General features: G+C 32.9%; 1 protein-coding gene across 1 annotated transcript in view; it reads right to left on the reverse strand.

Moving 5' to 3' along the window:
- LOC132714890 (titin-like) overlaps nt 1–27,063 on the reverse strand; it is an 84,565-nt gene that overhangs the window by 29,783 nt on the left and 27,719 nt on the right. Inside the window, exons 4-5 of the mRNA XM_060697810.1 lie at nt 22,771–22,857; nt 18,403–18,448 (exon numbers count right to left, since the gene is read on the reverse strand). Of these exons, the coding sequence (XP_060553793.1) occupies nt 18,403–18,448; nt 22,771–22,857 (133 nt within the window). The remainder of the gene's footprint in view (nt 1–18,402; nt 18,449–22,770; nt 22,858–27,063) is intronic.

Here is a 27,063-nt window from a genome sequence, read left to right on the forward strand (position 1 = left end):
GTTTTTCTCATCCTATGACTGCATATAAGCATGAGTTCAATTTCCTATGCTCTGTAACATAAGAAATTCACGAACACAAATCGATATAGTGGGGTTTAGAACTGTTTCATTATTAAAGAGAAAATGTGTAGCAGGACGGATAGCTCAGTTGGTCTTCTGAAAGTCATGGGTTTGAGTCATGGTCAGGCAGTTTCAGTCAGGGTTTAGAAGTGGTTTTTCAATTGACACATGTTTGATTCATTTAACAGATTGCATTATTTGAAATGGACAAAGGCAGTATTGCATGATACTTTTAGATCTACAAAGGGCATTTGATACAGTTGAACACACTATCCTGCACATGAAGAAGTTGTTTTTCTTCTTCTTCATGAAACTTCAAGCATCTGCCATATATAATGACATTCTTACATGGTTTAAGTCTTATCTCTGATAGTAGCTGGTTGATGTGGCTGGTACTTATTCTACTACTGCTCTGAGTACCTATGCTGTCCCCCTGATGTTCATTTTAGGTCCTCTTTTATGTCTAATATATGTCAATTACATGTCTTCAACCCTAAGCAATAAGCTTTTATCATAATGCACAGGCACGAGTATCAGACCTTGGATGAAAAAATATGGCCAGATTGATAAAAAAACCTGTGTTCATCTTAAAAGTGTCAACAACCAAAATAAAATGTAAATAATGACCCCCTTTAAAAATATACTTCAAGTTGAAAGTATATTTTTAATGGGGATCATTATTTACATTTTTTGTTTTGGTTTTTATAAACACAGTTTTTTTTTATCAATCTGGTCATCTGGTCATATTTTTTCTTCCCAGGTCCGATACTCGTGCCAGTGATTATATGCTGATGACTCAGGAATCCTTGTGTCTCATAAATTAAATCTGAAGAAATTCTTTCTTATGACATGAGTCTTATAAGATTGCTTAATTGACTATAAATTGCCTTTGCATCTTGGCAAGACAGAGTCTATTCTTTTTTGGTTTAAGTTTCAACTTAACCTGGCCCTAGCCTCCAGGTCACATGTAATGGTACTGCTATAAAGTACACATCTTTTGTTAAGTATTTAGGTGCAAATCTGGATCAAATTCTTTTGGCGTCACCCTTTGATGCTTTGCATCAATGCTTTTCTTGTTAGTGCTTTGTCCCATTTCTGGTGCTCCTGTTGTGAGCTAAATCTTAAGACAATTACAGACAGGTGAATCTCCTTTTCTGATTACTGAGATCTTATTAATCAAATATGTTTGAAACTTAAAACTGTAATTGGAACTTTCTACTTTTATAACAAGATTAATAAGAATGTAGTATCTGTTTTAGATATTCAAGTGCAAAACCTTACAAGCTGTTTCACTGAAAACAGCATGCATCATGTTAAAAATGTTTCATTTTATATATCAAAGACATTTTACCTTTTCAAGTTTTATCAAAGTTACACTTGTATTGACTACCTACAGCTTCTAGGTAAAGTATCAGTGTCAAAGAGTAAAATACACCAACATTTATTAATTATAATTGTCCAGTGTTGCAGGTGTGTACACGGTGCTACAGGTGTTAAACCATGTTTAAGTGTTTGTTGGCCACATTAAAGCATTACTTTAGAATGTATTTATAAAAGCAGTTGACACTGCCATTTTACGTATTTGATCAAAAAGCAAAGAACTGTGGGGGATGACGAGTAAGAATGCCTGGTAGTCAATAAATCATACTGGATATAAGTCAATGATGATAATACAATGCTCATGTACCAAAACATATTTAATTCTTACTCTCTGAAGTAATGATTAATTAACAGGATATGTGAGATGTTCTGATTTCATGTGTTACTATATGGAGTTTGCTATTTATTTACAAGATGATCTGGTCCGGCCTAATACCTCCCACAATCAGAGATTTCTGAAACACAAGCTATGATTTACACATAATATAGGATAGGTTTTCTGATTTAATTCAGTTTCCAACACGTGCAATTAACTATTAATGTTGCTGTATTTACTCTTACACTGATACTATACCCAAAAAGTTGTTAGTGGACATAGTAAGTAAATTTTAACAAATTTGATAGGTAAAAGGACTTTTACATATAAAATAAAACATTTTTATCATTATATAAGCTTTACACTGTTTTCAGCAACACAAGTCTAAAAGTTTTCACATGTTAGTCTTATCAAAATGACATTATTTTAGCTAAGAAAATAAATAAATGTATACACTCTATAATAATAACCAGTTTTAAATATGAAAAGGGATATTGATAACATAGAAATCACCATAAAATAATACCATCTACCATGATCTGTCCAAGTTTGTGTAAACAATAATAAAACCGAAAAATGCACACCAGACTTAAAGGGAAGCACCAATATTGATAAGATATCAATTCAGTAGGTTTGATGAAAAATTCAATAGATTCATCAGCTAATTAAATTTATACTACCGAGTACCTAATTTTCTTTCTTTTTATGCTTACTATTGTTTTCCATTGGTTTGAATAGCCTCTTTTACATGAAATAATTCAAGGCATGTAATTCAACATCAGCACTTTACATAACCAATTAGCAACGGATGCATTCCATTGAAACAGAACAAGATCCTTACACCACCATTTAAAAACTCTTAATGGCAAAAAAACAACAACAACAAATATCTCAAGCTAAACCTTAACTTACTGGATTGTAAAATGAATTTTCCCTTTGAGTATGGAACAGTTCATAAAAAGTTTAAGGGATGTTAATATCTTAACTCAAAAATTGAGCCACCAATCCTTACTACATCCTGTTCAAACAACATACTTGAGGTTCCAGCAAGTTACCAGCTTAAAAATCTTACAGTTATGTCCATCTCTATCATATAAAGGTTGGAGAATGTAAGGAAGATGCTGTCAGTTAGATATGTCTATTTAATTAACCTTCAATTAAATTAAGGTAAATGGGGAGATAACCTCTGGAATTAAATATTCATTTCACCATTTAAGACTAATGCTTTTAATATCAAACTTTATACAATACCAGTTCATATAATGCAAATTTCTTAGAATCTTAATATGTACAATAGAATTTTTTAGAATCTATCAAAAAATAACAACTTGAAACTGACAATTTTTTGGCATAATAAATATTTTCCTTCCCTTTACCTTATTTATTGCCGCCACCTGTGATTCAAACTTTACATTTTCACATTTATTTCTTTTATATGATAAGCCAAATTCAATTCCCACAAATGTATACTCGCATTTATCATTCTATTTTACCTACATGACTGCATGTTTAAGTTGTTTCTATTTAAAATTATTATACTGCCACTAAAACTGCAGCAAAATGATGTAAACCTATGAGCAGTGTTTGATACGCCTGCAGTTTTATGATTTCAAGATTTTCCTAAAATATATAACTTTTCAAGCATAATTTGGAATCATTCCAGGAAAATAAGAGGTGTCTGCAAAAATAATATCAGCAGTTCAAGATCAATCAAACCAAGACAAGATGTACACCACCAATACATGCTGATAAAATTGTTAGCTTTTCAAATGATACAAAATTCTGACTGGTCATTAACACTTTTAAAGTCAAGAATGTTTTAAGGTACTTACTATATACAGAAACTTCCCACCTTTTGTACAGCTGGACAAAATAACACAGAAGTCCTAATGTAAGCATTATTTAAGGATCCCAGAGGTCAATATTCTTCAATTGTTTGCAAGACTCAAAGATATATGAAATATTCCAAGGACCAGCAATTGTTTGCAAGACGCAAAGATATATGAAATATTCCAAGGGTCAGCTATTGTTTGAAAGACTCAAAGATATATTAGATATTCAAAGGACCAGCAATTGTTTGAAAGACTCAGAGGTATATGAAATATTCAAAGGACTAGCAATTTTTTGAAAGACTCAAAGGTATATGAAATAATCCAAGGACCAGCAATTGTTTGCAAGACTCAAAGATATATGAAATATATTCCAAGGACCAGCAATTGTTTGCAAGACTCAAAGATATAAGAAATATTCCAAGGACCAGCAATTGTTTGCAAAACTCAAAGATATATGAAATAGTCGAAGGTCCAGCTATTATTTGCAAGACTCAAAGAAATATGAAATATTCCAAAGACCAGCAATTGTTTGCAAGACAAAAATATATATGAAATATTCCAAGGAATAGTAATTGTTTGCAAGACACAAATATATGTGAAATATTCCAAGGAATAGCAATTGTTTGAAAGACTCAATGATATATGAAAGAATTCCAAAGATCAAAATTTGTTTGCATGCCTCAAAGATATATGAAAGAATTCAAAGGTCCAGCAATTGATTGAAAGACTCAAAAAGATTTAAAAGTTGCAAATGGGTTTTCTATTTGAATGTTACAATTAACTGGGGTATCTATTTAAATGTTACACGTGGGGTTATAGTACTGTTGGGAATACTCTAAAGATACAAAACTCATCACTTTTTTGCACTGTATAAGTCTGGCAGCAGCAAAAAGTATGTCACTATACTTTGCAGAGTACCTATTTTATGTGTACAAAGTAGTTTTTTCATCCAAGCTCATTACCAGCTAAATTCCGCTTTACAATAGACTTTTTTATGGGTGTTCCAGACTCCGAATGTTGGTGCTGGTTTTAATTATCAGAGACCGGTTTAAAATGTTTAGATAATTGTTTTGATTTCAATAAATCATGCCAACTGCCCAGCGCAGTGTTATTTTAGTGCGCTCTGGTCCCTGCCAAGACTAAGCGTTCCCTAGTAATTAATGATCCCCATATTTAGAAAATCAAATTTTACTTTTATTTTCTTAGAGGGCGCTTCCTGCATTTTGGTTGGTCAAAACTGTCCCTAGAAATAATAATTATATGCAAATGCATGATTTGCCGCCTTTCCAAGGCGCAGTTGAAAATAAGATTTCGGAATGTGAAGTACAAATCTTGTGAATTTTCTATTTATTAAGTTTCGGGCACAGATACCATTGTTCAATATACGCTATCTACGCTGTATACGCTATCTACGCTATATACGCTGTATACGCTATATACGTTAGATACACTATATACTCCTTAGACTATATGTGTTGTTTCTGGAATAAAAGTGGAAAATATAGCGCGTGAATTGCATCTTTTTGTTAAATTATTTAATTCAATTGTGTCAGGGTGAAGCAAAATATTGTATCGAAGATTGTGTAATTTTGTCTCCGGACGAAGGCTATTTAAGGGCTAAAGAAATCCTTAAATCTAGGTACGGTAAACCACATTTAGTGGCCCGGTCCCATGTAGATAGTTTAGTAAATGGCAGTGCCATAAAAAGTAATGACGTAAAGGGACTAATGAACCTGTCACTCCATATGGAGAAATGTCATATGACCTTGACACAGCTAGGTTTTATGTCCGATGTGAATAATACGGAAAACCTACGCAAAATAGTTAGGAGACTTCCACTTCACATTCGGTCCCAGTGGGTCGAACGTGCAAGTAGCCTGATAGAGCAGGGGCTCGAACCAAGTTTTAACCATCTTCTAACCTTTGTGAGGGAACGGTCAATTGTAGCCAATACAATGTATGGTCATGACCTTGCGAATGAGTCAAAACAAACAGTGAATTCGCAAAGAAATTCCCACATAAACCCTCCTCAGCGTAATAAAGTAGTTACACTGTCCACTGGCTCTGATAAGAGAAATTCAGGTAAATCTCCCTTAGAGAAATCCGCTAGGGGACGATTATCATGTATTTATTGTAAAAAGGCCCATAAATTAAGGGCATGCGCAGAGTTTCGCTCCATTGATATTGATTCAAAGCTGAGAGTTATCAGAGAGCATGAAATGTGTGAAAACTGTTTGTATTTCAAACATGTTGCCGAAAATTGTAGGCAAAATAGTTTTTGTGAGGTTTCAGGTTGTACCGGGAAACATAATACAATGTTTCACCGAGATTCTAGTAAAATCAACAAATTTACAAATGTTGAGGATAAATATGTTGCGGCTTCCGAATCGAGGTGTAAACAAAACAAGGTAAGTTTACGCATAGTTCCTGTCGTCGTCGGAACGAAAACTATGCAAGTAGAAACGTACGCTCTCTTTGATGAAGGGAGCGATGTAACGCTTTGTAGCGAAAGCCTTGTAAAAAGGCTTGGGGTTGAAAGTAAACCATGTAAGTTCACGTTAACTACAGTGAACAAGTCTGGCCAAAATATAAATGGCAAAGAAGTTAAACTACAGGTAAGTGCATTAAATGGGGGTCAGGTCATTGACCTTCAAAGGGTATGGTCTGTAAAAACCCTGCCTATATCCTTGCAGTCGTTGCCAGACCAGTCTGTGACAGGTAAGTGGAAACACCTTAATGGTATCAATTTACCGAAAATTGATGTAAACAAAGTTGAGTTGCTTGTGGGAAGCGACACCCCAGACGCATTCTGGGTAGAAGAGCAGCGAAGAGGGAATAAAGGTGAGCCCTATGCAATTAGGTCAATATTAGGCTGGAGTATTATAGGACCCACATGTAATGGATCGTCAACTGATCAAGGTAGTATCAATTATCAGTTTGCTTCTAGTACACATTTGCAAATCGATAAGTTATGGGCAACCGACTTCCCAGATGTCAAGAGCTGTGGCGCAGGGATGTCACAGGAAGACCGTCGTGCACTTTCAGTAATGAAAGGTACAGTAGTAAAGGAAAACGGTCATTACAAATTGGGACTCCCGTGGAGAAACCCAGACGTAAGTCTTCCAAATAACGTGAAGATGGCTACGGTAAGACTATCTCATTTGAAGCGAAAACTTCAAAGAGATAATAAGTTATTTGATATGTATAAAGAAACGGTGAATGGGTATATTGATAAGGGTTATGCTTTCTTATTAGATACCAGAACGGGATTCGAACCCGGACGTATTTGGTATCTACCTCATCATCCAGTTGTGAACCCAAAGAAGCCGGGTAAGGTAAGAGTTGTCTTTGACTGTGCTGCTAAGTATCAAGGCACATCATTGAATGACAATCTGTTACAAGGTCCCGACCTAACTAACAGTATTACTGGCGTACTTATGCGATTCCGGCAGGCCCCAGTAGCATTGGTTGCGGACATAGAAGCCATGTTCCACCAGGTAAGAGTATGTGAGCATGATAGGGATTCTTTAAGATTCCTTTGGTGGCCTCAAGGTAACTTGAACGAGGAACCAAAGGAGTATCGTATGAACGTCCACTTGTTTGGTGCAACTTCGTCACCAAGTTGTGCGGCTTTCTGTTTAAAGCGCACGGCAAATGAAAATACTGATAAATTCAGTCAAGAAGCGGTAAGTACGGTTGAACGTAATTTCTACGTTGATGACCTTCTTAAGTCAGTATTAGACTCAAGTTCGGGAATTAGACTTGCCGCAGAAATGAAAGAACTTCTTTCTTTAGGGGGCTTCAGACTGACAAAGTGGCTCTCTAATTGTGAACATGTCATGAATTCGATCCCGGAAGCGGATCGAGCTCAGTCAAAGGAAAAAATAGACCTTGACAACGAATCGTCATGTGAGCGAACACTTGGGTTACAGTGGCATGTTAAGTATGATCATTTTGTGTTTGATGTAAATCTCCGTGACAAAGGTACGACAAGACGTAATATCTTGTCGGTTGCCAGTTCATTGTATGATCCGCTTGGGCTTGTTGCACCAGTGACATTAACACCAAAATTGATTCTACAACGTGCTTGTAGAACAAACCTAGGCTGGGACGAACAAATTCCAGATGCGGATGCTGAAAAATGGTTGCAGTGGCTAGCCAGCCTACCAGCACTATCGAAGGTAAGTATAGATAGATGTATAATACCAGGTGAGCTCGACAGGTCGACCTTGAAAGCTGAACTACATATGTTTAGTGATTCATCTGAGTATGCCTATGGATCGAGCGTGTACTTAAAAGTGTATGACGCGAAGGGGCACAGTAAGTGCAGTCTAGTTATAGGTAAGTCTAGGTTAGCACCTATAAAGGCTATTTCGATACCAAGACTCGAACTTGCAGCAGCTGTAGTTGCTGTAAAACTGTATCAGATTGTCATAGAGGAGCTTGATGTCAAAATTACTGAAAGGTACTTTTGGACGGACTCTATGATTGTGTTAGGTTACATAAGAAATGAAACGAAAAGGTTTAAGACTTTCGTTGCAAATAGACTATCAATAATTCATGAGGTGACGTCACCACATGACTGGAGGCATGTACCCTCAAAGAGTAACCCTGCTGACATTGCGTCAAGGGGAGTTAATCCGCAAGAAACTGAAAAGCTTGACATATGGTTGAATGGCCCCGAATTCCTTAAAAGGAATGAATCAGGGTGGCCAGCGCAGGTAAGTAATGCAACCGTAAATGAGGATGACATAGAGCTCAAACCTCAGGCTAGTGTACTTAACACTCATGGTAAGTATAATTTGAGTATGAATACGTTACTTAGTAAGTTCTCCGACTGGCATAAACTTCAAAATGCAGTCGCTTGGCTACTACGTTTTAAGTGTTTCTTAATTGAGAAATACTTACCCCAAAGACGACGTCTTTACAGTAAGGTAAGTAGTAAACCCCTTAGTGTGGGGGAAATTAAAATGGCACAAACAGCCATCTTCAAATTAGTTCAAACGGAGGCGTTTGAAAATGAAATAAGTGAATTAAAGGCTCAGAGGCCAGTTCCGAGTTCGAGCCCTCTGAAAAGGCTATGTCCTATATTGAAGGATAATGTAATGCGAGTCGGCGGACGACTAGCAATGTCCGACCTACACGTAGATGCTAAGCATCAAATTATCTTGCCGAGTAGTCATCACGTGACAAGAATCCTGATACAAAATTGTCATGAACAGAATGCGCACATGGGTCCAGTACACATTCTGGCCATGTTGCGACAAAAGTATTGGATAATCCATGGTCTGCAAACAGTTAAGTCTGTTATCGGTAGGTGCATAACGTGCAAACGACAGTTACAACGACCGGAATTGCAACAGATGTGCGATCTTCCAGAAGAAAGGCTCACGCCCGATAAGGCACCGTTTACGTATGTCGGTGTCGATTATTTTGGCCCGATGACTGTGAAGTCTGGAAGACGACATCTGAAAAGATACGGCTGTATATTTACGTGCTTGACCACCAGAGCAGTGCACATTGAAATTGCTCATAGCTTAGATACGGACTCTTTCATCTGTGCACTGCAAAGGTTTGTAAGTCGTAGAGGCCGTCCCGAAAAAATATTCAGTGACAATGGTAAAAATTTTGTATCAGGAGATAGAGTTTTGCGTGATAGCATTCGGCAATTTAATCAAAGTCGACTCGCAAAATTATGTCAACAGCAAGAAATAAAATGGCATTTTAATCCTCCATATGCAAGTCATATGGGCGGTATTTGGGAACGGTTAGTACGGTCCACGAAAAGGGCTATAAAATCAGTCATTGGAGAACAACTTCTCAACGATGAGGCTCTGTTAACTTTAGTTACAGAGATAGAAAAGATTCTCAATGATAGACCGATTACCCAGGTAAGTAGTGATCAAAGGGATCCAGAACCCTTATCCCCAAATAAACTTTTGATTATGAGACCAAATGCTTCATTCCCACCAGGTTTATTTGATAAGCGAGATGTTTATTGTAAACGCTGGTGGCGACAGGTACAGTATCTAGCGAATGTCTTCTGGAAAAGATGGGTTCGAGAATATCTGCCGACCTTACAGGTAAGACAAAAATGGCATAACATTCAAAGGAATGTGTCCGTAAATGACCTCGTTCTCGTCTGCGACGAGCAATTATCTCGGGGCAAATGGCCATTAGGCCTCGTTCTGGAAGTAAACAAAGGTAGAGACGGACTTGTGAGGTCATGTAAGGTCAAGGTAAATGGGTCCGTGAAAGTACGGCCGATTACGATGTTATGTGTATTAGAACAGGAAACCGTTCATGCTAACTGATAACAATAGTCAGCAATGAATTAACGTTTAATGAGCGACTTTGTTTGCATCGCTATTAAGACGTTACGATATTTCAAAAAGTGTATATATGTGTAACATAATCTAGATTAGTAAAAAATTCTAGAACTTGTGAATGTTTTGATTATTACAAAACGAGTATTAAATTCTTCGTCTTCCCTTAATATATAAGAATGAACTTATGTAAAAAAGTTCATTGAGGGCCGGTGTTCCAGACTCCGAATGTTGGTGCTGGTTTTAATTATCAGAGACCGGTTTAAAATGTTTAGATAATTGTTTTGATTTCAATAAATCATGCCAACTGTCCAGCGCAGTGTTATTTTAGTGCGCTCTGGTCCCTGCCAAGACTAAGCGTTCCCTAGTAATTAATGATCCCCATATTTAGAAAATCAAATTTTACTTTTATTTTCTTAGAGGGCGCTTCCTGCATTTTGGTTGGTCAAAACTGTCCCTAGAAATAATAATTATATGCAAATGCAAGATTTGCCGCCTTTCCAAGGCGCAGTTGAAAATAAGATTTCGGAATGTGAAGTACAAATCTTGTGAATTTCTATTTATTAAGTTTCGGGCACAGATACCATTGTTCAATAACCGCTATATACGCTATCTACGCTATCTACGCTATATACGCTATATACGCTATATACGTTAGATACACTATATACTCCTTAGACTATGTGTTGTTTCTGGAATAAAAGTGGAAAATATAGCGCGTGAATTGCATCTTTTTGTTGCCCAAACTTAGTGAAGCTGCCCATTACGACTGTGTCGTAGTGTCTTTGTAATTTGGTGAACAGTTGAAGTGAACACCCGTATTTACGTGTTCTCTCTCAGCCTCCCACGTAATTTACACTGTGTTCTTACAGTTATTGAACAGTATAGTTCCTACAGTTGTTGAACACCGTGTTATCCTATAATGGGTCTACACATGATATAATGATATACCGTATATACTGGTAACAGTACATCCATTTTGTTCGTCTAAGTGCACTGGGGAAACAAACAATGGAAATTTCACATATTTAATATATAGTATAGCAACTTGGTGATTCTTCATTTAACTGTTACATTGGGCCTTCTTATGATAAGAGTATGATAACCTTAGGAACCACTTCATGTAGAAAGTAAAAAGGCAAAACAGATGCGCAACCCCAGTCTTCCTTGTGAGCCTCAGAGTAGTAGAACCACCAAAATCAATAGCTTTCTCATATGAAATCATCAACACTTATCAGCCCCCCCCCCCCCCCCCCCTATGCTTTAATAGTTTACAAAAAATTGAGCTAAGAAACCAAAACTTACAGCTCATTTTTTTCACACTAAAAATGAATAATGGTACAGATTCTGTTTGATGGAAAGCACATATGATATGATACAATTTGCTACTGTCCATAACTGGTAATGGGCTAAGAAGATTTGTACACTTTTATATAGAACAGATAAACTGAAATTTTCTAAACATTTACATATATTACGGAATCTACCAATCTGAGACTTCCATGTCATTTAATGTAAACTGTAAAGTGATATATGAACACCAATAAAAGAATTGTATGCTTCAAACAAGAAAAAAATAAGCAGAACTAAATAATTAAATGGATACATAAATAATACTTTTATACTTTTAAAGGCAGTTCAAAAGTAATGAAACTTGTGTATCAAAGAGTTATTTAAATGACAAATCTTCACTCTTAACCTGCTGGGCATGAAAGACAAAAGACTTTGTCACCAGTAAGGCCAATCTGCACATCTGACCAGACTCTATACTGTTGGCTGAGTCACTACGAATCTTCATCTTGATATCCCCAAAATTTCATAATGGACATTTCCATTAATATGGAAGATGGACAAGCCCATTACGCAAAATCGGCAGGTTCAAGTGTCATTATGCCCATACAAGAGCAAATGGTCAGTGGACAGGTAAAGAATCAAAATAACTTGACTTTGGCCATAATTCAGTTTTCAATTTTATAGTGTTTTTACTTTGTTCAGAATGTATAATAATTCTGTGTGGACAACAGAAAAAGAGTGAGGCAGTTGTTTTATAGGTTGTTTTTATATTGAATCATAAAGAATTTGAGTCTATCACCATAAAAATATTCAATCCTTTGAAATAAATATACTACTATAATTCATCCCAAAATGGCAGTGGAAAAATGACCTTAATGCCATTTATAGAGATTTGTCAATTATAAAAAAAACACATAAAAACCAGCAATCATATTTTTTTCTGCTAATAATAATTTATCAGATAAGATCAAAATAATCAATAACATTCATGTATTAAAGACATGTATCATAGGCCTTTAATATAATCATTGATATATAAATTCATGGAGGATTCAGGACAGCTGTTACCGGCGTGAGTCAACATTAACATACAAATTCAAAATGTGTGACTAGGCTACTGAAAAATCAACTTAACGAATGAAACTAATGTACTGTTAAGGAACATTTCCAAGTACAGATTTTCTGAACTAGCTGATCATTGGTCTGAAATCTTTAACCTTGACCTTACATACTAAATTTTTGATTTCCAACCAGTATTTCTAATAGGTCAAAGACCTTTCAATCTTCTTAATCGCCTTTGAATCAAGTTTAACATCAAGTTTTTGAATCTGGTCTTTTCATCACAATTAAATGCTTGAAACTATTTCTAAAACTTTCCATTTCTTTCATTGACTTGATTTATTGACTTATGTAAAAAAAGGCAATTACCATAATTCCAATACATAGACTGGTTGACAAAAGCCAATGATATGAACTTGAAAATGAACTCTTTGGAAACAAAATACTTCTAAACAATTTTAAAATTAAGTCAAAATCAATAGTTACTCTTCAAAAACTTTTATCCACTTCTAAAAATGGTATTACCTAATGTCAAATATTAAACCAGATAATGTGTGAACAGTGTAATATTAAATTGTAGATCAATGATTCAAAAATGAAGCCAGACAAATAAAAAAAATACTCTTCAAAAATGGAGACATAAATAATATTCTCTTCAAGAGTTCAAAAATGAAGTCAGACACAATAATTACAATGACATCAATAATTTGAAACTGGTAGAAATCAATCGAAATGCAAATACCTAGAAAATAGTTACGAAAAGAAACTCTTCAATAATTTGCAAATGAAGTAAGGAAAGGAAGACTCTTTAAGAATTTGAAAACAAAAATTGAAAATAAAGTCAGGAAAGGAAATTCTTCAAGTATTTGAAAATAAAGTCATGAAAGAAATACTTAATTTTTAATAAATGTGTAAGAATATACCTAACAAAACTTGTAAACAACAAACAGTATCTTGAAATGTAAATCTTTTTGTTTATTGTCAGTATGCACTGATTGCTATCAATTACAAGGTATCATCTGCAAGGGTCTTTTTTTTTCTAGTCACTGTCAGGATATACCTCCAAACAGCATTCTTAGGCATCTGCTTCTGATAATTTACCAAGGCAATAAACACTTCACAATTAAAGAACATAAAAAACGTAAATACCTGGAATGTCATTCCCATGCTGTATGGAAAGTTTCCGACTTTTAACAAAGTTTCCGCCAGGCTTCCACTGAGGTGTTAATTCAACCTCCATTTAAGATTCAGTTCATTAAAAATAGAAAATCTCAAAAGAAATTGTGACTATTTTGTCATTTTCCTCAATATTTGACTAAATCAGAAGTCTATTCTAGGCCTTTAATGTGGTCCAAATTATGGTCTATTGTTTGTTTATTCTGCTAAAATTGTTTTTAACAGTAAGCCAATCCACTTTTAGTATCAATTTTTTAAAGATCAATCGTTAATATTCATATTTCACAAAGGTATTAGAATACAGTTTATCTGCGGAATTTGTCAATGAAATAATTCGACCCAAGCGAGAGTGCATTTAAATCATCAAAATTTTATGTATCTCTGTATATTGTTTATTCTGAGTCAATATTTGTTCCATAAATACTTGAAAACTGTCCATGAAATTTAATGACTTAATGCTTGAACTATGCTTAACATCTCTAGCTCAGCTTGAATCCAGTGTTTCCTTGTTCTGTCACAACCCTGCTATGTAGACTTGGAATGCCCGCGTTTCCATTTTCTCATGCTATTTAAGTTTTTATCAAACACAAAAACATCTTTTGTCCATTTGAGAACTGAATTCTTTTTACTTCTTTATAACTTGTCATGCAATTGCTACAGATGTATTAAAACTCCTTATTCATGTAAATAATATTTAAATCCTGATATTTTCAATAGAAAACAAAGTTGTCCCAATGACTAAACTGAAACAGAGATGTACAAGTTGTTTTTCAATAAAGTAATGTTATCGGTGACTCTAATTTCAAAAGAACTTTTGTACCCTCTATTTTTAACTTTTTATCATCGCCACAATACTTAGGTAATAATCCCCAATGTATGCTCGAAAATTATCTTTGTCAGGTGACTACAACAACAGGAAGTTAAATCAATGTCTTTTAATTTTTTTTAACAATTTGCTTAAGTTTTAAAACACGTCAAATGCTTTGTTAAAGCTGAATCAAAAATACAAATATTTTAGTAAATAAAAAGCATAAATCATTTCTACTTTCACTTTGCTTTATCCCTTGTTCCTAAAAAAAATTTACCAATATAATTATATTTGCATTATGCAAGTTGCTTAAGCAGAAGAGACGTTAAAATCAAACTTAAACCACCTTTATATTTAGAACTTCATTGAAAATACTTTTAAAAGTGGTGTATAATAATTCTAAAGAATCTCAAAAAAAATAATTTCAAAAGTGTTAAATCAACCTTGTGCTTAATTAAAATCTTACTAAAATTTCATGAGTCTTATTTTAACTTTAAATTGCTGACGTTTTGGATAAAATCCAAACTTAAATTATATTTAAATAGAGATATCTAAATCAAATCGTATGTTTAAATCTAATTATTTAAATGATGACGTATCACAATTCCTGCACAAACATACAATTTAAACTGTCCTATATTGTCACACAATTCTCCAACACGCTTTTCCAATACGCTTTATTATATCAAAAAACTAACTATTCCCAATAAATTTGAATCAAAAGTTCCTTATTTGGCAAAATAAAACATGCCAAGTTCAACATTACTTTATCTAGTTCTTTTCCTATATGTAGCTACAATTTTTTTACACGGAGATTTAATCTTAATTTGCAATAAGCTGTCGCATATCTCTGTCGTCCCACAAACTTCAAATTTGATAGTATTGAACACTTGTGCAAATGATTCACGCTTATCAATAAAAACGTTTTCAATTTGCCGATTATTGACAATATATTGTAATTACGACCCTTTCCATTTGTAGGTAACGGTATATTACCCCAGCATAGATAAAACATTACTGAACATTTCAGCCACTTCAGTACAAAATTTACTTTAAACAGTTTTTTACTTGAATTTTAATGTCTGCGCAAAAAAGGGATCAATTAGATGCATTTTAGACATTTCCTTTCACCAAATTTTCTAGATCATTATCATGTCTTACAAAACAAAAATTCAGACTTTAAAGTGGATTTTTTACCCATACATTCAATATATCCGCCTTTTTTTTTCAGTGTTCCTATATGCACTTCAGTACAACAAAGACCACACAGTCTTGTCAAGTCAGCTTTAAATGTTAAAAGTACAGATTCACCTCCAAATATTTCTTGAGACACCAGTAAACCTTACATCTCAGTAGAAAATCTCAGTATGGCAAATGAGCACTATGTTTCAGTAGGGAAAATGAGCACTATGTTTTATACATGTAGAACTTAAGTTTGCCAGTTCAAGCCTTTGGCCAGCACCTTTTACAGTGACGTTTTAGTAGTTGGTTGTTGACATGATACTACTGATCTCCATTGCTGTTTCAAATGCTTTATGTGAAGAAGTTGGCAGTTATTTGAGGAAATTAAATAAGTACTGGTGCAGTAACAAGTCCAACAAGAACCTTACAATAGAATGATGGCTCAATCTGACACAAGATAATAGATTCTTATGTTTTACAAATGTATATGTAGATCCAAGTGTGACCAACTACAATAGGCCTTCTACCTTATACAGATTTTCCAACAGACCTATTTTTAACCAACAAATCAAATCGTCTGTTACAGAGGAGCATTGGACATCATAATTAAGTCTGAGACATATGCTATTGATTTTGCAACAAATGATAAACATATCCTCCAAATCTACTTTCAACTATAAATAAGATTTATTTTTCCATTTTATTGGTACACATGGGCAAGATCAGAGATGCCGAATCCTCAAGTGGGCCCCACATCTTCAATATGCTAATTTGGATAGCTGCTTCACAAAATTCTATTTACTGGTGCCATCTGAAGCCATAATTGGGTGGGGCAAGTAATTCAAACACAGCAACCTTAACCATCAAATTATTGAGGCCTAAACAAAACCACAATATAAGTAAAATATGAGAGAAGACGCCTGCTTTTAGGTATGATTTCAGCTGCTTACACCTGTGTACTGTAACCAGGCCATATGATATCAATTTATCATAATCTTCACTCTGCATATTTTTCAAAACAATGTCATATCATATCTGATTAATACATCAACAATTGCTTTATTTATCAAACTTCATAAACAATGGGGAATAATCTCTGATATAGTTTCGACTTAGAGCCTGTTACATCTTAGTAGCAACAAGATAATTCAGCCAAAGGCAACAAACGCGAGTGGAAAAATTCAGCCAAGGGCAACAAACGCGAGTGGAAAAATTCAGCCAAGGGCAACAAACTAATGACAAAATTCAGCCAAGGGCAACAAACCCGAGTGGAAAAATTCAGCCAAGGGCAACAAACTAATGACAAAATTCAGCCAAGGGCAACAAACTAATGACAAAATTCAGCCAAGGGCAACAAACTAATGACAAAATTCAGCCAAGGGCAACAAACCAATGGCAAATAAACAGGGCCCAACAAATCAAGGTGCAACAACAGTAAGTAATTTCATTTCCTTTCCATTAGACAAGAAAATATTTCTTAATATATAACAGGACAATTATCATACAGACCATCAATATGGTTATATTCCATTTTACTGTTTACTAATTGCAAAATGGCTTGATGTGACTTTGATTCATGTAGATTGATATCATTATTTTTTTTCAAAACATCTTAATTGAGAATCAACTAAAATTTCCATATACATTATTATTGACAATCAAATTATGTATTTATATATATTAAATATACTTTGTTCATCCATCAGCAGAATCACCATTAGACACACCTCAGAGAACACAAACATTAAATAATCTAATTAACTACACAACAAAACAACAACAACACTTAGCTAGAAACACCCTTGATATTTCACCAAGGACAATAACTCTCAACTTTTACATGAAAGCCAAATATTTACATGAGACTGAACCTTCAAAAGACAAAGTAGAAACATTCTAACTTGAATCTTAATTAGTGAAAATGTGAAGTCTAGTGCCAAATTGTTTATACACACAGAAACCTTTAAATATATGTGAGAAAAACAAACATTAATTCATCTTAACTTTTTTCCCACTCTGTTCTCCACTACATTGGCATACATCATTAGTTAACTTGTTTTCTTTCCAACACACTTTAAAACTTCCATTATCTTTAATGTGCTTCTAAAACTTTACAATATTTAGATGTAGCAGATTTGAAGGTATGTGATTTATTGTTGTTGTTCAAACTTTGATAATATTGTCTAAAGAAAATACCTAATTTTAGAAAAACATTAACAGTTATAAAACTTGCAGTTGCAATAAATAATCCAAATATCCAAAGATTTCATCTGTTGCCTTCATCATCATTTGGAACAAGAGCTGTTGGGGAGGCCAGCATGCTCAACTATTCTCTGTGCTTGATAGTAAAAACAAGAGCCCGGATAATGTAGAATTTTCTAAGTTCAAAAAAGGCCATAATTCTATCAAAATATATATTAGAGTTATAAAGTGTTTGGAAAATAAATTAAATCTATGGTATCATATTATTATGTCAAGTCATGTAGATGTAGAAGAAAGTTACATGAAACCTATGTAAAATAAAGGCATAAATTCAAATATCATAAAAAAGGGGACCTTTTTTTGATGACAAGGTAAAACATTTTGTAAACAGTGATGGAATAATGCACCTGATACCTAAGAATGCTTGAATGCCCCTTATCTAATCAAAGCACTGACCTTGATAACTTTTAAATTTGCAAACAGCAAACAGGTATCACATGAAGTGTTTCAAAGTCAAAACTATGAACAGCAGGGTATCAAAACATTCAGGCTTAGAAGCAACAGAAAAAATAAATATTTTTGACCAAAGAAGCATAATGATTACTTGGCCACACAAACAATAAAACATGCACTTAGTACATCTAACATTTATGACCATTTGCCCTTTGCAACATTATAAACATTTTGCCATTTAATTAATCATAAGGACAATGCATATTTTTTTTTTTAATTCTTAAAAAAAGATGAAAAATCAAATAAAACACTCACCATATGCTGTTGCTGTCCTCTGTTCAGCTGCAACTGGCTCTTCATCCTGTTTTTTGGGAGAAACACCAGATATATTAGACCGTCTTTGAACAGGTTTTAATCCAAATTTCCCAAAACCCGACATTTTGTATTCCCTTTTATATATTCTAAACTTCCTTACAATCAGACTTTCATCAGTACTTTAATATAACTGTCAGTTTTAAATAAACTTCATTCAAAAATTCAACATTCTCTTTTCTTTATTTCCAACTAAATTCTCAATATTTCAAGCACCTTGATATAACTTTCAAAATCAAATTAATCTCTTTTCTAAAGAACTATTATAATTAAATGCTTCTTCTAATTGAAGAGTATTTCAAATCTAAGAGAAACAAAGAATCTCTGGAACAAAATATTTCAATGATTCCAAGCATTTAAAACACTTTGGTAAAAACTTTTATTTACAAACTTTCTAATTAAGAAACAATAAATTATGATATATCAGTGTAAAGATATGAGAAATATGCCCCTCTCTCTGGAACTGACACAATTTTCCTCACAGATTTAAACAAGGAAGACTGGGTATATGTACCTATCACTTAACATCAGGTATATTCGTTACAAGACAGTATAGAATACACAGCAAGATAATGTTATTTTTTTTATATATATTCTTGAAGCAACAGCTCTTGACGCCCACTGATATTTCCAAAGGCAGGTTCTGACTGGTACTCTCCTGCTTTAGACTTTAATTGACTACATATTTTGTTTGTTTATAGATTAAAATACCAACATAATTATAGTTTTTTTAATTTTATGCCAGGACTTTCCATTATCATTTCATTAATGCATCATGAGAAAGTGAAAAGTTGGAAATGATGACCTTGACATTAAACCATTAATTCTATAAAATAACACTTGATTGGAATCAAGCAAAAGAGTAACCAGTCAGAGAATATATTCCAATCTATTGGCCAGCCCTTTGAAGTCAACAAAGTTTGCAACAATTCTGGTAATTTAGTCTTGACTATATAGAAAGTAATACAGTAACTAACATTTTTTGGCATTCTCTATCAATTAAACATAATAGAAAGACTCATTCCATGGCCAAGGAATTCCATAAATATTCTGAAAAAATCACTTCCCTGTATTTCGGCAACTGACAAAAACTTGTTATCTGCAGTGTATTGCCCAGACATTTTACCTGAGAATCATGTAGATACCTATCCCAACTGATTGCTGAACTTTACAGAACATACCCCACCTGTCAATCTTATTGTTTTCTTTCATTAAAACATGTTGTTATTACAGAAGCTATAGAAAGTCTAGAAAATTGCTGACCCATCGCAAGATTACTGTATCTATGTTCTGAATCTATATTCTGTTACAGCAGTCTTGCAGTGAAGTGACCAAAATGTAAGTTATTTTATTATCTGATTGGATTCTGGGTGGAAGTATTGAATCATCAACTTATTACTATTTTTGATAATGATCATGACTATTAGCTTAGTTTTGTTTGTTTATTTGTCCGCTTGGGAGGAAATACAGTACTTTAATAGACTCTGCAGTAGACTTCATTAATCAATGTTTTCAAAACAAACAAACAAGTCTCAAGTATAAATACCAGACATAAGTACCACATCATATCTAAGGAATGAGTAAGTCTAGTGCTTCCCATAAGCCCAAAAGGCCATTCAAATGACCAGGCTGTAAATGAAGAATTTACTGTCTGATACTGTCATGTTACATCATATTTCTAGCTATGCCCTTTTTTTAGGCATTTGATCCTATGTTAAAATAAAATGACCCTTACTGTTAAAATGGGTTCCAGGACATGTTAGTTTGGTTGTGTTAAAAATTGGTGACATTTTATGTAGGTAAAACTTAAAATCTAAACTGTAGGTCAAAACTAAGACAACTGTGAAACAATAAATTTAGCCTAGCACTAGTATGGGATATTTACTCCTCAAATGAAAACTTGTTTCTAGTTCTGAGAGAGAGGCATATTTCTTGATTTAATTACAAGAAGAGAATGATTTAAGTATGATTAATATTCCGTGTTACACAATACAGAACACCAGCATGCATACATTTATATGTCATTAACATATACTTCTCTTTTCTGTAATGAGTTTAACAGCTTGGCAAAAACACACATTTGAAGATTATACTTACTTTGTGATATATTATTTATAAATAAAATATCTATGGTAACTTAAGTAATTTTAAAGAATGAAGTATACAATCAGCTTGAAGTATATAACCTATAATGCCCAACTGTAACTTTAAACATTCAGCAGATTTTTGACATTCTATACATATATAATATTAATTATGACATTTATCTTAATTGCTGCTGGCATAAAAATATAAATTAAATGCATTTTTATTATTAGCATGAGCACAAGACATGTTAACATTGACTATAACTATTCACTCATAGGTTATGACTTTTCCCTAGGAAAAGACAGAAAAAAAATTCTTAGTTACCAAGAGTTTTCAATGATATTAAAACGGTGTTTAAACGGTTAAAAAAACTTTAACAGTTGTTACTCTAAAGACTTATTACAACCTGTGAACCACAAGTATGTAAAATAAAATAATAAATTCTGACTACTGAATATATCTATGAAATAAAATTTTTATTGCTGTTAAACTTATGAGTGAATATTTACATTAGAAAACAACATATAACACAAAAACATTTCATAATGAGTTACTGTATTTCACTTTTAAAATCTTTACAACTTTTTATAATGTTTGAAAACCTGCCTTAATATATTTTGTCAAGTACGAAAGAATTTATGTTTACCTAACGTTACACCTTACATAAATCAAGGTTTAATTTCAATTCCTTGTTTGGAAATAAAAATAGTATATTAAATTTTTGCAAGTTAACTTTCATTTTCAGTTTTTTTAAGAAAGAAAGTTAGAAAAGAAGCTTTAATCTAAATGTTAGGAGATGAAAACTTAAAAGTTAAATGTATGACAAACAAGTAAAATATTTATGCATTTACATACAGTTTTTCATTCAAATGAAAACCTCATTGTTTATAATAAATTTGCACCTGTGTGATAAGAAAATACAGAAAAAATATATAAGAAAAAATACACAAAAAATCAAATCACAGATAAACAACCTTCCAGTTTTTACTGGCATGCAATATTCAAAACCGTGCAAAAAATCAATTGTTGAAAACAGTCATTAAAATTTTCAGGCATAATTTTGCACGATTCAAGCCAATGAAAATGACAATCATTTTTCAGACATGCAGTTATAAGGCCATTGAATTACAAATACAGTAACTTTTCTTAAAACAAGCAATTATATATCCTATATTTCAATAAAAAACTCTTTGAACGAGGCATTATGTTTCAATAGGATTATGCATTTTATGATAATTATACATCCCCGTTTATATATTGATTATAATTTATTATATTATAATTTAGTGATAAATAATTTTTATTTATATATTTCTTTCTAGTTTTACAAAGTGATTAATATTTTAGTGATTACCAGCAAATAAATGTAATATATTATATACTAACAATTATAAATCGTGGTTAACACTGTGAACAGAATTTTCACACAGGTCCGGATAACTCTTTAGTGATTATCAAGTGATGAGGTATTACAAGAGTAGTTTCCCTTTTATACACATCCGCTTATATACCAGAGAAAAGTAAATGCCTTTTTGATACATATGTCATTATTAACTAAAGGAAATTGTTTATTCAATAAATCACCTATCACTATAAAAATTATAGACATTGAAAAATATAGAAGCTACTTTGTACAAAGAAATATACTAGAGATAGTTCAATCATGATTATTGCCCTAAAATCATTCAGTACCATGATACAATGCCAAGGTATCGATACATGGCAATTCATGACGATACACGGCAATTCATGGCAATACAATGCGATTCATGAAGAAACCTGGCGATACATGGAGATTCATTTCTCTTGTTCAGTCTGGTTAATATGTTTAAACATAGTTTCATAGTCTTGTAATTTTTTGTTGTTAATTACTTCACGACATATTGAAGCCAGAGGAATGATATATAATAACTCAAAGTTTGTTCCGGTCAAGAGCAAGTCACTTCAATGGTTACCATAATAACAGAATAAAGAGATATAAAACAGAACTATGGTTATGTGCATTACTTATAAGAAACACTTGAACTTTACAAAATTACTATCATGATATTGATTCATGAAACAACAAAGATATAACAGTGATATTTTATTTTTCTTTTCAACTAAAAAATTAGATAAACTTTCTCCTTTAAATGTAATTAAATATAAAGGATTACTATTTCTCTTTTAGGGTACACAGCACTGATGTGTATAAACAGGGAACCAGACAACACAAATTTTTACCTCTCGTAATCTACCAAAACTTTCCACGACCGAGTGATCAGAGCTCGGACTTAGAACCAGAAAACTTGTTGATTTGTATGTAGTAACCTGGTTTATATTTACATATATTGTGATAAAATATGCAATAAAACATTTGGCTAAATGAAGTAAAAAGCTAACAAAATAATTACTAACTATGACTAAATCTACATAAAATTTTTTAATGAAAGAAAAATTGCAAATGCATAATTATAACATCACTAAATACAGCAAGTAAAAAAGCAAGAATCGTTCATGTTACTCAAATAAGTTAAAATAATAAACATATGCATATAAACAACATGCTTAACTGCTTAGTAATATTCTAAATTTATCTAGACCAGATGATATATATCTGTATAAAGGGAGATAAGTAAAGATTACTAATATAATCTATACAGTACAGAGTAGTTGCTAGTAGTCATATTATGATATTTAAGTTACCTTACCATGGCACTTGTATGTTAAACCCTTATGCCCAGCTAAATTTGCGTAATTGACTTTATTGTCTGCTTTAGTAAAGGGATATCGTTATCAAAATATTAAAATCATGAAGTCAACTTTAGAGTGACTGGTCAGACTACATGGATCTGCAGGCTGGCTAGACTTTATACTGGTGATACTGGTGACCCTGGTTAACTAAAACAGCTGCCAGTGCTTGAAGGGTTTACAAATACATTAATTATATATTATGAATTTACATCATTTACCAGCATTGTTAGATGATAATATACTATTACATCTGTTATTCTAAGGTTAACTATGTTGTAAACATATACGTTTTAATACTTTTTTTGTATTTTTTTTTTTTTTTTTTAGCTTAAAATCAGAGAAAAGAAAAGGAGAAACAGTCTGCATTGATAAATTAATCAAGAAAAGTTTATAGATTCTGTAATATGAAAGCCATCTGATTGGTTGTTTCTATAGAAGAATTGCGAAAAGCCTACATAAACCCATTCCTGTGCATATGTACAAATCATATATACAATGAAGTTTGTTAATACTGTGGAATACCCAACATGAAATTTAGAAAAATGCTATTACCTTTCCTGAACTTTCACTCCTAATTAGTATTTGAGCACCTATGTTTATAGTTTCAGAAAGACTTTCATCACAAGTTGATATTGCTTCACTTTTATCATTTTCATATTGGAAATTTTGAGCAATATTTTGAAGTACTTCAGCTGAAGAATTATCACAGATACTTTCTACCCCTTCCGATCCATCAGCACTTTCATTAACATCTATTTTATTGTTTTCTATACCTGAGTTTTGTAAATCATTTGTTTCTAAACCTGTATCTTTAGTTATTTGAGGTAATGCTTCTAAATTCATTAAATCTTTAAAATTTTCAGCTTCATCATCAGTTTCTTGTTTGACAATTTCTTGTTTCTTGTTTGACTGTTTCTTCTTCAAGTGTTTCATGAACAACCATTTTTTGTTCAACTGTTTCTTGTTTGACAGTTTCTTGTTCAACTGTTTCAGTTTTTTGTTCAACTGTTTCTTGTTCAACACTCACAGTTTCTTTGACATTGTTGGATTTACTATACACTTCCTTGTCTATATCTGATACTGACCCCTCATCAGTTTGTTTAATTTCATTATCAGTAGGAACTAGGTCCTCATCATGCTTTTCTGAGTCAGCATTAAACTTATTATCAGTTTCAAGAATTTCTGAACCTAATCTTAAGTTATTCTCTTTAGCAGCTAGTTCTTTTTGCTCTTTTTCATTGATATCTGTATCAGCTATTGCACTTTTTAAATCATCTTCTGTTTTAGTAGTTGCTTGTTCAGGTATAAGCCTTCCTTGTTTTTCCTTTTCTGTTACATGCATATCTAAGGCTTCATCTGTAATAATAACAGTAGGGTTTTTCATCTAAGCAAGATGTAGTTTTAGTAGATTTGATATTGTTTGAATTTGCATCAAATTTCAGATTAACTTTAACAGTTTTTCGTCTATCTACTTTACCATCATCTATTTCACTGTCATCTGTACCATTCTTATCTGAAATGGTAGTGTCAGATTCATCCATATCATCAAGGGAACTTTCTAGGTCGAGACTACTTTCAAGTTCTGATTCCATCTGATCTTCATAAACATCTTTCTCAGTATCACTTTCTATCACCTCCTGATCTACTATTATCAAGCTGTTCCGATTATAAACCGCTGGTGACTCTTTCACATCTGATGAGTCAGGTGCAGACAACTGCCTCACAAGTGGGTTCACATATTTTGCACAACTAAGGTATTTGTGATGTGACACCCTATTTAGCCTTGCAACACCTAGTTCGACATGTGACACTATAGGGGAATTCCCGTCAATCACACGCTTATCACAGTTATTCTCCAGAGGCATAGTCTTCATTTATTAATTCCTAAAATTGTAAAACCACTCTAATCAAACCCCCTTCATTTGCAACCTGAGATTTTTACAAGCCACAAATTAGGTATTTGCAATTAGATTATAAACAGAGTCACAAAGTATAGTTAAACTGGTATCTGATAACTACATTATCTTTACCGCAAACAGATAAAGACAAAAACTGCACTAATCCTTGGACAACGCAATTATCTCCATAAATATTTTGTCTTCAAAGCATCCGTTAAGTCCTTTACTACTCTCTTTCCTGTCCATCTTCCCTAACAGGATGACAAGACTCCTTTAAACTATTTAAGAAATTTAACACTTTCCTAATTTAGGCAAATAACAGGTTATAAACAGCAAAGTTACCTTATAACATATTATGTTTGTTACTACACACTTCAATTATCTAATAACGAGAGATTCCCCATCCATGAAGTAAAAAAAACACACTCCTGTCCATGTAGCCTGGGGTATAAAATATCATACGTAAAACCATTTAATATATAAAATGAATGGCTATATTCAAATACATTATTCGTTTTTCAAAGCTCTATGGAATATATAAACAGTTAACGATAATATTTTTTTCTTGGATTACTTATCATTCATTAATCTATGCTTCAATTTGCCCAGACATCAAATTCTATAATTATGTCAACTTAGTTTTGAAAGTCTACGAAAATATTATGCACATAGGTGTATACATTTTAATAATGCAATAACAACTTTGCCAGTTATTGTAATTATATTGCTATTTAAATCAAAAGGTCAAAGGTCAACACATAAACTATTTAAATCCATTAAAACATGCAAAGACATGAAAGAAGGAAGGTTTAATATCTTAAAACATGAAACTTGATATAGCTACATGTATTTTGTAACCTGAAGTAAACAGGTAACATGTCTACAAATACACCATTAAAATTAAATACATGTGCTGTTATTAATAGTCCATAAATTGAAAAAAAATCATTCACATAATAACTGCCAATGGACTTTTCACATCTGAAGCAATTTGTTTATCACTGCCATCACCAAGTCAATGTATTGTCAACTATATACTGCCTATATTACAGAGCAAGTTTTATGATAGGTCTTAAGGCAAAAGTTGTCAAACATGTCAACAAATATGATCAAAGGTTGTTGATATCTAATTAATAGCTGATGGAATGTGAAAATCCATACAATCAAGGGTGACAACTGTGTTGTGTTGTTGTTGATCTACAAATTACTGTTGTTTCTTTTCTTTTTTATCTCCCCTCCCCTTGCTGAACCAACCAGTAATGCTGTTTCTGAGTGACTGAATGATAGTCAAATTGTCTCAACAAATCTGTGCAGTGCCTCCAGCTTAATTTTATTAAATATACGGCAAATTTTTTTAAGACAGTCTGAATCTCTTCACTAATCTTGTTTGTATCTTGATTATACAATGTATTCTTTATGTAAAGAATGAATAAACTGTAAAACAAGAATGCTTCTTTTGCATTAAAATGGCAAAGACTGATTCCCTTCATATTTATACAAGGCTATAAAAGTCAAGTATTGTAATGACAGCCCTTTTTATTTTCCAAGCCATGAAATCTGTCATCAAAACTGCTTCCTAAAAACATACTTGAAAGAGTTTGACATCAAAACTGCTTCCCTTCCATAGAAGTCCATAAAAGACTAATATCAAGTCTGCTTCCTTTCATTCAACTATATGCAGATAGATGTACATGTAATTATCTCCAACAATCAGATGACTGCATCCTTTTCACAAACCAAAGAAGTTCATACATCAAATCTGCTTCCATTATACAAGACTATAACATTGTGACTGTTTCCTAAATTCAAGCATACAAAGCTCAGGATCCAATGCTACTTTCAGTTTAAAAAAAGTTTCTTTTCTTTTTTTACAACTTTCTGCTTC

This window comes from Ruditapes philippinarum, unplaced genomic scaffold (assembly GCF_026571515.1).
Source record: "Ruditapes philippinarum isolate M1 unplaced genomic scaffold, ASM2657151v2 ctg567_1_1_1_1, whole genome shotgun sequence".
NCBI classification, from domain to species: Eukaryota; Metazoa; Mollusca; class Bivalvia; order Venerida; family Veneridae; genus Ruditapes; species Ruditapes philippinarum.